This window comes from Sphaeramia orbicularis, chromosome 8 (assembly GCF_902148855.1).
Source record: "Sphaeramia orbicularis chromosome 8, fSphaOr1.1, whole genome shotgun sequence".
Classification (NCBI taxonomy): domain Eukaryota; kingdom Metazoa; phylum Chordata; class Actinopteri; order Kurtiformes; family Apogonidae; genus Sphaeramia; species Sphaeramia orbicularis.
The window spans coordinates 54419427-54434934 of record NC_043964.1 but is presented as its reverse complement, the minus strand read 5'-3'; the positions used below and the strand labels follow the sequence as shown (position 1 = coordinate 54434934).

At 40.5% G+C, this 15508-nt stretch overlaps 1 protein-coding gene across 1 annotated transcript in view; it reads right to left on the bottom strand.

The window, feature by feature from the left end:
• LOC115424890 (slit homolog 2 protein) overlaps nt 1-11634 on the bottom strand; it is a 17251-nt gene extending 5617 nt beyond the window's left edge. The window contains exons 1-4 of the mRNA XM_030142285.1: nt 11490-11634; nt 7538-7947; nt 2370-2515; nt 312-480 (exon numbers count right to left, since the gene is read on the bottom strand). Of these exons, the coding sequence (XP_029998145.1) occupies nt 312-480; nt 2370-2515; nt 7538-7947; nt 11490-11634 (870 nt within the window). The remainder of the gene's footprint in view (nt 1-311; nt 481-2369; nt 2516-7537; nt 7948-11489) is intronic.
• Nucleotides 11635-15508: the final 3874 nt, after the last annotated feature.

Here is a 15508-nt window from a genome sequence, read left to right as displayed (position 1 = left end):
CTGGTACATAGATCTGGTTCCAGTCCTACTTGTTCATATTGTCTGATAAAGGTGCATGGATGAATCTTGAAACACTGGTTAGATGTTTGGCACCATTTTGTATAATAAGGAAATCTTCTTAAACATCTTCTGTTTCTGTACCATTTTATATTAGCTATGGTTACAGAATCAAGAAAAGCCCAGATGTATCTAAGGCTCAGAAGACAAATGGAATGAGTCTAATGGAATCCAACTTTTGACTTTTGAAAGTGTCTGCATTTTGAGCCATGAGCCCAGTGGTGTTAGTGGTCTGAATGGTGTGGGATCTGCACCTCCAGTCCAGGAAGCATGTCCAGGCTGCCCTTCTGCACCACCACCAGTCTGTTGTTGTGCAGGTAGAGCTGTCGGAGCCTGGACAGGCCCCTGAACGCACCGGGCCCCACCGACACCAGCTGGTTATGACTGAGGTCCAGCTTCTCCATGTTGTCCAGATACTCCAAACTGAGGAGGACAGACAGGAAACGAGAGACACAGCGACAGGTCTGGGGCGTCTAAGGCAGTGGGTCCAACCTTTTTGAGCTCCTGACCCCATTTTAACATCACACATTTCTGGCAACCCCAGACATTCAAAACACAGACTTTTTTTTTGGCTAAAATTAATTTGTTTTTGATCGTGTAATAGTTTGTTATACTATGTTACAAATAAACGTTAATTTTAGACGACATTTAGGCGACATATGATAAAGGAAAAACAAATGAAAATACATTAGTAAACTGCATTTTTAATCACATCAGTTTGGGACGTGTATTCATGTCCTGTGTTTTTAACGTGGATCAGGGCTGTCAAACTCATTTTCTTCTGGGGCCACATTCAGCCCAGTGTAATCTGAACCAGTCCAATAATAGTATGAGAACCAATAAATAATGACAACTCCAAATGGTTTTAGTGCAAAAAATAACATTCAATCATGCCAACATTTACATTTACAAACTATCCAAACAAAAAGGATGGGAATAACCTGAAAAAAAAAAAAAAAAGAATAGTTAAGAAATATAAGTATAATTTTATCAATATTGTGCCTCAACTTATCATTTATACATATGCATAAAACCTGGCTTAGAGTCCAGTTTCGACCAACTCGATATATAAAGCATCATGAGATAATTTATGTTATGATTTGGGGCTATATAAATAAAATTTGATTTGATTTAGTAACAGGCAGAAAATTTTTAAAATTGTGCTTAATTTTCTTCATTTTGTTCAAGTTATTCACATGTTATTGTTAAAGGATAGTTTGTTCATGTAAATATTTTCATAATTGAATGTTTTTCGCACTAAATCAAAGAGAAAAAACTGGTGTTGTCATTATTTATAGGTTATTATGATATTATTTTTGAGTTCGATGCCCTAACTTGCACTTTGCAAATTCATCCAGCGGGCCGGATTGGAACCTTTGGCGAGCCGGTTTTGGCCCCCGGACCACATGTTTGACACCTGTGGTCTAGTGAAAGAACTCCAAGTAGCATCGATCTGACCTTAAATAGAATATGTCAAATGATGCACACATAACAGTCAATGTTTTCCTGTAAAGTTGATCATTTGTGATAATATAAGCAGGGCTAGTTATAGTATTTTTAGATGTTTTAACCTGGTAACGCTACATACCCTATGTTTAACCCTTTCATGCATGAATTTTTAATAAACTGGTGGGGTTTTTTTACATGTAACATATTCAATTGGATTTCTTCAATATATTTGTACTTTAACCCAGTGGTTCCAGCCTTTTTTGGCTTGTGAGCCCATTTTAACATCACAAATTTCTGGCGACCTCAGACATTCAAAATGGAGACTTTGTTGTTTTGTTTTTTTTTTTTTGCTAAAATTAATTTGTTTTTGATCATGTCATAGTTTGCTATACTATGGTGCAAATGTTATTTTTAGAGGACATTTAGTCTATATAATGTCTATTATTGTGGACAGAGGCAGTAAATCCAGGTGTAGATTACTGCACAAGGTGAGAATTTTATTTTCCTCGGTCAGGATCTGTCCAGTCAGTCCAGCTGTGATTTACAAGGAGGACAATTAATACTGAACAAACAAGAACTGAAACTATGAATTATGAAAGAGCTGCAGCATCTGAAACTGACCACAATGAACATTTGACAGATAAACAGAACCACAGTGCTGCAGTTTCACAACCACAGTTTGTCTTTTATGTTTGTGATCGTCTCTGTCAACTCAACATATATTTTTTAGTACGTTTTTTTTTTTTTTTTTTTTAATCTATTACTAGAAATTTCAGGCGACCCCATTTGAATTCCAGGTGACCCCATGTGGGATCCCGACCCCAAGGTTGAAAAACCCTGGTCTCAGGTCAGCGGACCAGTACCTGTGTCCAGAAATAAAATGGAGGTTGTTGCGCTCCAGTCGCAGCTCTTTTAGCGCAGACATGCTCACTGAGAAGTCCACGGGCAGATACGTCAGCTGGTTCCAACTCAGATCCAACTTTTCCAGGAAAGACAAAGAGAAAAACGCCTGCAGAGAGAAAGACAAAGGATAAAATAGCTCTTCCCGTCACCCCCCCGCTGCCTGCTCATTATTTGGACTTAGGTGGACACCACGCTGGATTTCTGACATCCCTCCAAACCCAGGTCTGTTCTTTCTTTAATCATTTCAATCCCACTTTTTTCCCTGTGCTTTCACTTTTCCACTGTATTCACTTCTTCAGCACGTCAACTGTTGTTTTCCTTCAGATAAAACCCACTTCTATTTGTGTCTCTTCCACTTCTACAGGTACATGAGCATCTGGAAGTACCTTCAGTAGTCCCGCTAGTTTCAGATGGTCACTGTTCAACTCCAAAACTTAGAACTTCATCCAACTTTCATACTTCAGCTGTTTCCAGTGCTTACATGTCAATAAGTATTTTAACTGTAACTAGTAATTTTAACACTTCTATTACCGCCCAAATCAACAATTCAGGTAATATGACTGTTTTTATGGACCTGCTCAGACCTCCATATAATGCAGATTTTATTAATCACAAGTAGACAGAACACAATACCAGTGAGGACTGTTATGCCATGTTTCCGCTATGTGGTATCGGCTCGACTCGACTCGGCCTTTTTGCGTTTCCATTACAAAAAAGGGCCTGGAATCTGGTACCAGGTACTAGTTTTTTTGGTATCACCTCCGTCGAGGTTCCAGGACTGGGGACCAGATACTAAAAGGTGACGTGTAAACACTGCAGACCACTGATTGGTCAGAGTCGTCTCTGTGACCCACCGTTTTACTAAAAACAGATGCAGAATTTGACTGTAAATGTAGCGGTAGGTTAACCCACATGATGACAGCCTGTAAAACTACACCATGGTTTGTCCAGGAGGTTCAGATGGAAAAATTCAGCATGAGCTTGGCGAGAGAACATGCAACGAGTGAGTTTATCAGCAACTCTGAGCAGACGACACAGAAGTAATGCGCCACATCGCTATGATGACCAGGTACTGTAAAGCTGATAGTATCCTGTAATGGAAACGGTCTCCAGGAATAGGACCTGGTAGTCGAGTCGAGTCAAGCCGAGCCGAGTCGAGCTGGTTCCATGTAGTGGAAACGCGGCAATAGTATTCTACTGCCATAGTATCAGTGGATCTGCCACCGGAGCTAACAGGCTAACAGACAGCTGGTCTCAGTTAGCCTGCAAACCCTGAAGCCTGAAGACTAACTGCTCCACACTGGATGAGGACAAAACATTTGCTTGATGTAGCAGGACTCCAGCTATGAGTGTTTACCATCGGAGAACAGGGAGAAAAGGGCCATTTATGTCCGCACACAGGAGAATTAGCCACTAGCTGCTAGCAGCAGCCATTACCGTGAGACACGAATAACTGGCGACCAGAGTGTCAGGGGTGTCGCAGAGGCATCAGCCTTCTATGTCAAACATTCAGCAGTTTGGAGGTTGGTGCTATACTTTCTACTATCTGAAGCAGACTGTGGACTAGAAGCATATGTTTAGCTCTCTGCATCAGTTTTGGTCGTCCCCCAAGAAGGGAAAAGAAAAAAAAAGCTCCTGTCCAAGCGGGCAGATCTACTCTGGTTCTACCCACTTTGTGCTGTCAAGGTAAAAGCTCCATGGGGGGAAGGAGATGGCAGTAGAGGACTGCTGAAGTCTGTCCTGGAGTCACTCTGACAGACGGACAGACCAGGAAAACAAACTGGACTGTCAGCTGAATGGAACCAATAAGACTGTAACACATGGTAACAGCCCAGCCTTGTTTAGGGACCTCTTTAAAACTGGAGAGGAAGAAACAAAAGTTGTGAGATAGTGGAGAACGTTATGAGAGCAGCTGTCCATGAGCAAGTTAAAGAGGAGGAGGACGGAACATCATCATATTCAGAGCAAAGGAGAGTGACAGAGCTGAGCCTGGCATGAAGCAGAAAGATGAGGAAGAGTTTATCGACTCCTTATGTGAGGAAATCCTTGAGGTTGGAAAAGCTGAGGTCAAGAAAGTCGTCAGGCTTGGAAAAAAAAGAGGAAGGGAGACACAGACCTCTAAGTCCTACTGAACGATGCACAAGACAAGAGCAAGGTCACGTTAAAGGTACATCAGGTACAGGTTAAAGGAAGACGACGATATGTTCGAGAACATCGGTGTGCAGTACGACAGGACACAGGAAGAGTGTGAGGTGACGAAGAAGCTCCTGGCTGTTGCAAAAAAAAACAAAAAAAAGAAGCAGAAACATCTGAGAACAACAAATACAAGGTCTGAGGCCCTCCTTGGGACCAGAAAGTCATGAGAATGAAAGTCGCTCCCCAAGATAATCTGTGCAGCCCAACGACACCTTGCCTCACACGAACAATCCCCATGTGATTGGGACTGCAACATGTGACCATCGAAGGCTAGGAAACAGGAACAACACCAGCAACCGAGCAAACATAAATACTAAGTGAAAAAAGAGAAAAGGAACCTGAACCGAAAATATATGCAAGTCCTTCACACAAACGCAAATGCAGATTAGCTACAGAATAAGAGACTAAAACTCATTTAACATATCGTAACTAAGAAACCCCATATCGTAATTATGACTGAAGTCAACCCCAAGAATCAACAGAATGCAGCAACCAAACAAGAACTGGTACTTGAGAAGTCTACAGCATTCACTGATGCAACTGAGAAAGGCAAGAATCACAGTCCTGACTCTGAATCACCTCTGCACAGCTGAGGCAACAACACAGGAAGCAGCTGTCGCACTGGAGCTCATGCTCAAAGGTGGAGACAGACAACTTATTTAGGGAATTTATAGGAGCCCACATAGCAACACAGACAATAACAGTAAACTGAAAGAAATATTAAACCACATTAATAATTTGGGCTATAGTCATGTTTTCATCACAGGTGATTTGAACCACCGTAAAATCAACTGGAACAAGAAAAGCACTCGGAGAGCGCAGACCTCCGCCAAGACAGATCTGCCCCCCCGATCACCACCAAAATTTAATCATTTCTTCCTTGGGCCAGTATCAACATTTCGTGAAAATTTCATGAAAATCCATCCCTAACTTTTCGAGTTATTTTGCTAAAAAAACAAACAAACACGCACACAAACACACATAGCAAAGTGATCACAGTACCTCCTGGTGGAGGTAACAATGGAGGTCAAATACAGAGAAACTGTGGTTGAGTTGAAATTGAATTGAGTTCTTGGACACAGTTAATGATGCCTTTTTACGTTCCTACCCGTCACTGGACAGACCAAACATCACACACCTTGGACTTAGTCCTCACCAATGAGCAATCTACGGTTGAACTAGAAAAGCACTCGTAGAGCTCAGACCTCCACCAAGGCAGATAACCCCCCCCCCCCACATCACCACCAAAATGTAATCATTTGTTCCTTGTTCCAGTATCAACATTTCCTGAAAATTTCATCAAAATCTGTCCATAACTTTTTGAGTTATCCTGCTAACAAACAAACAAACAAACAAACAGACAAACAGAATGAAATCATAACCTCCGCTGTTCTTTGGCAAAGGTTAAAAAAAAGGTCTAACAGTCTAATACCTTAAAATTTGAGCTTAGCTGAATTACCTGCAGTCACTGTAGGAACACAAGGAGCCAAAATGTTTGGCTTTTGAATTTTTCTTTGTAAATGTATTAAAAGAAAAGAATATAACTTAAAAGAGTAAATGATTAAACGATGAAGGGATTTTTTGTGGCTTTTTCAGTTTTTACTAGTTGCTACAGTAACTACTGGAGGCAGGTTTGACTCAATGCGTTATGATTATTAAATCCAGACACAGAAAGTGTCTCATAACTCTGAACCTGTCATTTCATGTAGCAACAGTCAAAGGAGTAGGTTTGGTTTGGACACTGGGGTGGACACTGAAGGGCTCCAAGGCAGCACTCCTGAAGGGTGGGGTTTTTAATCATAATTTCACATCATGTCGAGCTGATCAAACAAGTAAACAATCAGAGTCAGAAAAAAATTCAGTAATTGACATGTTTATAAAGCATATCTGAATATTTAAAGAGAATACAAGAATTCAATGCATTCTGCAAAGTTATTCTAATGATGAACATATGCATTATTATTGAACCAACTGTGAATTTACAGCCTCTCCTCCTCCTCGCTACTCTCTGTCTCCTGACATAAATATGTTGATTCATGACATATGAACAGATTATAGATACACTGATCATACAGTCTGATGGTCCAGTTACTGTCTGAGCAAAAAAGGCTTTTACTTTCAGTTATTACATGTAATTTATTCCCAAAAACATGGATAAAATCCCATCTAGAACCACATTTACAATCTGAGGTTTTATTGTATTTTCCTCACAAATTTTCTTTATTTGTGTTTTTTAAACAGTTGCTCTTCCATAGAAATGCATTAAAATAATCAGTAAAGTAACTTTTAAAAGTGTGTGTGTTTGGTATTAAATAGTGTCTTTTCTTCAGTATCTGTGTTGAGCCTCTACAGTTCTAGACCCTTGAACTAACTTACACTGGGACTCCTACAGAAGGGTCTTATGACCACTGTTCTTTTCTTTGACTCCTTTACATCCTAATTACTGAGCACACACACACACACACACACACACACACATGTCCAAATGTCCATGTAAATGACTCCACTGATATTTAAATCCGTCTAGCTGATGTGACTCAGACAGAACAAATACAAACATATTGAAAACTGACGTTAGCGCTCCAACTGCAGGTTCCTTTGACAAGTAGATGGAATGACAGCGGGGAGGGCCAATCACGTGTACGTTAGCAAAACCAAAGAGCCAATCGGAGAGTGACATTTATGTTGGAGGTGGGACTTGTAGCACAGGCCGCCTGTTAACCCTTTGTGTGCCAGAATCATTGCCTAAACACTACAGACAGTGGGTGTATTAATAGTGAGTTCACAGCAGTGGATGGATGTTGGTGGGGACGGGTCCCTAGAGTCCCTACACAGTTCTACGCCCCTGGCAACAGTAACACACAAATAGTGAGGATACCGAGATCTGAAAAGAGAGAGAGAGAGAGTCCATCTGTCATATTTCAACCTGTACCTGTGGTTGTATGTCTCTGATCTGGCTGTTGGTCAGGACCAGGACCCGTAGAGACCAGAGTCCAGTGAAGGCGCGGGTTTCAATCACAGTCATGTTATTCCCTCCCAGCTCCAGGAGCCACGTTCCATGTGGGAGGCCCCTGGGAACGTGTTCAAAGCCCTGGGAGCGACAGTCCACCAGGTCCGCATGCTCATAACAGATGCACTGGTGTGGACACCGCCGAGAAGCGTCCACAGAGGGGACCAGGAGCAGTGGGGCGAACAAAGGAAGGAAGAGGAACAGGAGGTTTGGGAAAGGCAGACACATGTTTGTCCACAGCAGGAGACCAGACACCTCGTCCAGAACAGCTGGAGGAAGTGGAATGAAGCTCTGAAGATCTGATGATTTCTTCCCCGTCAGTGTTGACACACCTGAAAATTAGAAATCAAGCAAACTGTCAGTTCATCTGTCAGGACAAAAGGATCGACATGTGTGGATCAGTGATGTAGTAGTCGACTATCAGGAGGTCAAGGAACAGAGTAAGGTTCTAGGTCAAAGGAGCAGTTAGAGGTGGAGGTTATGGTGAGTCTAGTGTGACTGGTCTAGAGCAGGGGTCCCAAACCCCGGTCCCCGGATCAGTACCGGTCTGTGGATCATTTGGTACCGGGCCCCAAAGAAAAAAAAATGTGGTTAATATTAAAGCTATTTTTTCCATTAGTCTTATGGAGATTTTATTTTGAAAAGCGACCGTTTCTGCCCTCACCTCACAACCACTAGACTGTGGTGCGCCGTTTTATGAGTCAGTAACACAAGCTAAAGAAATGAACCAAAAACAAAATTCACTGGAGAACTTTTTGGGAAGAAATGAGGAGACGCTGAGGCTGCAGAAGGGTCACAGACTGCCTGCAAACAGAAAGATGAATTTATAAAAAAAAAAAAAAAAAAAAAAAAGAGGATTCCTGCCTCAGTTCCAGGTTCATCACAACAGGTGACACACAAGCTCCTCCAAACTGCTGCGACACATCAGTCCATGTTTAGACAACTGCAAACCTCTGTGCATTCTGGAGTCAAGTCAAAGCAGAATAAAAGCCCTGGAAGTCCTTCTTCCATTTCCAGCCTCATATGTTTGTGTATCTGGGTTTTCTGTGATGATGAATTATCAAGTATTAGACTGGATCTGTGGAACAGAACTGGACTGTGTGTCTCCCATCAGCCCCACATGGGACCGTCTAGTAGCAGGGAAACAAGTCCAGGGTTCTGACTGGTTCTGCATTAGGGTGAGGTCATATTTTACTGTAGAATCAGTGGAATTGCCTGATCTACAGTGGAAGTGTTTCAGATCACATGCTCTGAACTCACAAAGGGTTTTGTTGTTGGAACCCCCACACCTCTACCTGGTCCGTGGAAAATGTTCATGCATGAAAGTGGTCTGTAGTACAAAAACAGTTTGGGACCACTGATCTAGAGTATACAACCCAACCTTAGAGCTCCTCCTCCTCTTCATCATTTGTATGAATATTTACAGCCTTTACATGCATATATATTCTATATATTCTATATTGGAAAGGCTGAGTGGCCTCTGTGTGTGTGTGTGTGTGTGTGTGTGTGTGTGTCCGTACAGAGCTGACTGCTGCAGTTTGTCGTACTAGTAGACCAGTGAAAACAGTAAGTAGATAGGACCAGTATTTTGGCAGATACAGAGGGTATGCACATACGTCACCCCCCCGCCCCCCCAGGCCACGCCCCTCTAAGTCAGACTGAGTGTCTTAAACCAACCTGTTCAACATGATGGAGTATAGCAGTAAACACAGCCAGAGCAAAGGACCATGGGAAATCTGAAATTAAATGAAGGACAGTTGGACTGGACATGGATCTGTACGAGCTACTGAAGAACAAGTGGTCCATGAACACTGACCTGTGGACACAAATGGAGGATCCAGACCTGATCCAGGGGGGAGGGGGTCAGCGCTATGTGGACCTGAAACTAATATACATGGTTTCATCAGGACTGACAACCAGGGTCCAAAACTAGGACCAGAACCAGCTGATCCAAAGGGTCCAAAACTAGGACCAGAACCAGCTGATCCAAAGGCTCCAAAACTAGGGCCCAGAACCAGCTGATCCAAAGGCTCCAAAACTAGGGCCCAGAACCAGCTGATCCAAAGGGTCCAAAACTAGGGCCCAGAACCAGCTGATCCAAAGGTCATTTCCAGTAGACCGTGGACTGACCCCAGTGAATATATGCATGATCTACTGGGACTGAGCAGATTTACTGAGTCTAGTTCAGATCCAGTCCTTTATCCAACACAGATACGACTGCTGTGGACCAGCAGGGCACCACTGCATTCTGGGAAATTAACAGATTTACACCACCTGGTTTAAATTAACACATTATTCTTGTAATATTGTGGCTTTACTGTTGAAATATGACAAATTTAATCTCATAAACGAATGACATTTTTGTTAAATTATGAGTTTTGTTTGTATAACTACGACTTTATTCTTATAACATTGTGACTCTTTTTGTATTTGACTTTATTCTCATAAAATTACAGGTTTTATCTCCATATTTTCTGACTTTCTTCTGGTAGTGCCCAGTGTTTTTCTTTTCTTCTGTGGTCCTAATACTCCGTCGTAGCTTTATTCTCCAGTTCCCCGTATTTGTAAAACTAGGTTGGCCTCAGTTTCAGTTCGTTTACTAATCATGTAGGAGCACAAGGTTCACAATCACAAAATGAGACAAAAACCAGGAAAGATCTGATCATGAAACCAAGAGTTTTACTAAGAAGGACCGTTAGCCTAAACAATAGGTCATTTCAGGTCTGATTGGAGCCAAAAATACAGCATCAGTGAATGTTAGCTGACACCAAACAGGATCCACAGATCTAGGTTTGGTTTCCTGGATTAGTGGATCCATCTCCTTCTCTTTTCTTTGTCTTTCAGTGTCTGTAAACGATAGCTCCCACTGCTTTAAGAACCTGAAAGTACAATCAATCTCACAACAGCTCAGCTCCATTTTGTATTAAATACTGTTCTTCAGTTTAGACAGTACTGAAGCCAGCGCTGTCACTCATCTCCCTCTTTCTGCCGCTCAGTGGGCGGAACCACGGTGACTTCTGCTAGTGGTGACGTCACCTGCAGACCCTCTATAAATCATTTTGAATCTTACATTCACGTTGCTATGGCCAGAACACTTTGGTGGTGACTGCTGGACAAATATATTCTATGTATTCCATATGTTTTATATTTTCTATATATTTAATGTAGTCTTTATATTTAATTTATTCTATATATTTTTTATATATTCTGTTTTCTATCTATCTATCTATCTATCTATCTATCTATCTATCTATCTATCTATCTATCTATCTATCTATCTATCTATCTATCTATTGTTTCTATCAGTTCCCATTAAACCACCACAGTTCACCCTTTCAGACCTGATATTATATAAACACCTCTGACTGTTTGTGATTTCCTTCATTTACAAAAACACATGATTTCTACGTTTATATTCAGTCTTACAAACACTTTTTTCTTTCTCAGTGACATCAGTCTGTTTCCATCAGACTCCAGTCCTTGGATGAACCGTCTTTTCTTCACTAAATGTAATTATATAATCAGTCGTTAAAACCAGAGGATTCCATTCCCTGAAGCGCTCTGATCTGATCACACTGTTTCATACAGTTCCACACACATGATACCAGAGGAACACAGGGGGCTTCTGGGTAATATTTAGGACCATGGACCACAGACAGGGTTTATTTGTGTTGGTTCATAGTGTTTCTAAACCTGTGACAGTCCTTCAGGTTCCATCACATTAGTAACAGGTTCAAAGGTTCAGTCAGACCCACTGTTTATCAGCTGATGGTTTACATTTTTACACTTTCACACTAAACTTTTACACAAACATCTACCTCCGACTCAAATCAAACCCACTGGTGTCCAGAGTCTTCTGTAATGTCCCACTCACCTCTGATGCGTGTCCGTCCTACATCAGAAACGTCCACATGTCCATGTCTGCTGCTGCTGCTGATGAAGACGGACGGAGAAACAAAGACTGATGACGCTGCTGCTGCTGCTGCTGCTGCTGCTGCTGCTGCAGACCGGTGGAGCATCAGTTATGTCAGTAATCCTCTAATCCTCTTCAGTCACCAAATGTTCCCTGTCGTCCACTCCACTCATGGTTTTATCATCTTTAACTCTGTCCCGTCCTCGTGTCTCCTGACAATAGAATAGACTAAAACTGTCTCTAATGGACCTGTTTCACATACTTTTCTACTAACTCTGTCCATTTTAAGACACTTCACACTTTTTGTCTCCAATATTTCATTACCTCCGCCAGGAGGTACTGGGATCACTTTGCTTTGTGTGTTTGTTTGTTAGTTTGTTTGTTTGTTTGTTAGCAACTTTACGGGAAAACTCTTCCACCCATCTTTCCCAAATCTTCCCCACAGATAGGTCTAGGCCCTGGGACCAACCCAGTCCAGTTTGGTCCCAGTAGGACAAAGTTCAAGGTCACAGCAAGGTCACAACATCTACAGTTTTCCATCTGTCATCACTGAGACATTTTCCAAAATTCATCAAAAATTCAAAATGACTCCGATTCTCCTCCAGTTGGATCCACCTGTAGCTTAGAACAGTCTCTTGTATCTGGAACTAAATTGTCCACATCCACTGTGGAATGTGGACTCTGTGGACATTTACACTGAACACTGAAAATCCCATTTCCCACACATTTAAAATTAGAACTCAACTAATATTGACTGGAATTGAATCTAATTGGACAGACACATGACTGGGACCAAGCTTCAACTCTTTCTGCTGTATGGAACAACCTGGAAACTGTTGGATTTACACAGAAAGAGTCGATCCACACATGCACACCGTTCAGGGTGAAGGAGGAGGTTTGAGTTCTCTGAACACTTATATTGGTATTGAAGTTTTCTAATGAAAGGTAAACAAAGTAAATAATAATAATAATAATAATAATAATAATAATAATATGCATAAAGAGCATGAATCAAATCAACACAAACACTCATTCACACCCCGTAGACTTACATATATAAATAACATACATATTTTCTTATGAAAATGTAAACATATATGTAGAAATAAAATTAAAATACATCAGTCATAATCATAAAAATAAAACTGTAATAATTTGGATATCATGTCCCTATTTTCCAGATACCATAATGTTCATATACGGTTCCACCAATTGCACTTTACACTTTTACTCCTTTCCAAATTCAAATCCATCCTGCACTTTTTTTTATTCCTCTACCTTTTTTTGTTGAGTTTTTAAGTTTTTTTTTTTTTTTTTTTTTTTTTTTTTTGTGAATATTCAGAAATCTACAGTGAAAATAAAAGTGACTCCACACAAATGAACAATAACCTGTAAATCCTCTTAATGTACATTATTCAGTGACAGATAGAGGATCATGTATTTTTAATCCCATAAGTGTATGGAAGGAGCTTCTGTCTGTGTGTGGTGGGAACTCTGCAACGACACAGAAACAAAGATAAAGCAAACAGGACAGAAACAATCACACATGCATGAAAAATGAAGATAAAACTGCTCTGATTATAAAGTATGGAGTCACTCTGAGGCCAAAAGGTTTGTACATGAAAAAATGAAATTTGAAACTGAAAATTCAAGTTTTGATCTTGAATTTTGAAAAATACAACAATGTATTCAAATAAGTAATAATAATAATAAGTAATAATGATAAAAATAAGTGTATGAAAAGTTTTTTCAGATTAAATATAATTATAAAATAATTTGCCGCTTTGACAAATTCACCACCTAAAGACGTCAAAAACTGTATGTTGTTACAAAATGACCCTTTGGTATAATATTTATTGAACATATTTAGTATTAGTTATCATTTATTACCTGAGGGCTGGCTCCAGGTGGACCGGGTGGACTGGGTGGACCAGATGGACCAGGTGGACTGGGTGGACCAGGTGGACCAGACGCCATGATCGACACTATGCTGCGTTCACAGTGCTATGTGGAAATTGGTAATATCCTGTACTTAATGTGTGTCTGTTTATCTGCACAGTCGGGTTTAACTGACCCCTCCTCTACCACAAAAGGTCCTAAAGTCTAGAACAGCTGATTAAATGGGAGTTTGTCACTGGCATCAGTTTTTTCACTGACAGTTACGTAAATATGGTGAATACAAAGTGTTGAGCCTGAATTGTTTTAGTTCCTATGCTCCATGAAGGCAACATGAGCTTGGAAGGTCCCTAGCCTTTTTGATATGCTGTCAGTCATGATTCTCAGCTGAGGCCACGCCCCTCACACCGCATCAGAGCCAAAAGTTTTGTACGCGAAAAAAAAGATCTGAAATTTAAACAAAGATCAGAAAGTGAAAAAAATATGAATAAAATCTGAATCTGAAAAGATAAAACATGCAACTGACAAAAAAATAAAACCTCAAATATCAAAATATATATGAAAGTGAAAAATGAAAATCGTTGTGACAATTTCATGGGTCCAGCATTTGTGTGTCCAGTGGATACAGGTTAGTTTAGTGTAAGACCTACTGAATAATAGAGGAGTAGAACCAGAGAGTTGGACGATGAAAGGATGGAAAGTTTCACTTTTGTCTCATGCCAGTGTTAGTTACATTAGTTATAGACCGCACCCCCACGTATATAACCACTGCCCCCCCCAACCACCACCACCACCTGTTTTGACAAATCCCACCCTCCTCACTCCCATTCTGTCTTTTTGATTTGATTAAGAATTTGATTAAGAGTGTGTGTGTGAGCATATATATATAGTATGTATAAATATATATGTATATATGTGTGTGTATATATATATATATATATACACACCCTTGAATTGAGTGCTGTCTATCTGTTGAATTACATCAGTCTTTGTCCCTGAATTTTATTTGAATTTATTATTATTATTATTATTATTATTATTATTATTATTATTATTATTATTATTATTATTATTATTATTATTATTATCATATATTGTTCTATGTGTCAGTTCTTTCTTTAAGTGAGGTTCAAAACCATTCTGGGAAAGGTCTCGTATGTTTCACTGACACTGAAATAAAACGGGTCCAGATTATCTTCATTTAGACATAAAAAAAATAGACCTGGAATGAAGTTTAAGATCAACTTCAGTGACATCAGACAGATGAGGAAGAACACAGATGAAGAACACAAATGAAGAACACAGATGGAGAACACAGATGCAGAACACAGATGAAGAACACAGATGAAGAACACAGATGGAGAACACAGATGGAGAACACAGATGAAGAACACAGATGGAGAACACAGATGGAGAACACAGATGCAGAACACAGATGAAGAACACAGATGGAGAACACAGATGAAGAACACAGATGAAGAACACAGATGCAGAACACAGATGAAGAACACAGATGAAGAACACAGATGGAGAACACAGATGGAGAACACAGATGCAGAACACAGATGCAGAACACAGATGAAGAACACAGATGGAGAACACAGATGGAGAACACAGATGAAGAACACAGATGGAGAACACAGATGAAGAACACAGATGAAGAACACAGATGCAGAACACAGATGCAGAACACAGATGAAGAACACAGATGGAGAACACAGATGAAGAACACAGATGAAGAACACAGATGCAGAACACAGATGCAGAACACAGATGAAGAACACAGATGGAGAACACAGATGGAGAACACAGATGCAGAACACAGATGAAGAACACAGATGCAGAACACAGATGGAGAACACAGATGAAGAACACAGATGCAGAACACAGATGCAGAACACAGATGAAGAACACAGATGCAGAACACAGATGAAGAACACAGATGCAGAACACAGATGAAGAACACAGATGAAGAACACAGATGGAGAACACAGATGGAGAACACAGATGAACACAGATGCAGAACACAGATGAAGAACACAGATGCAGAACACAGATGGAGAACACAGATGCAGAACACAGAT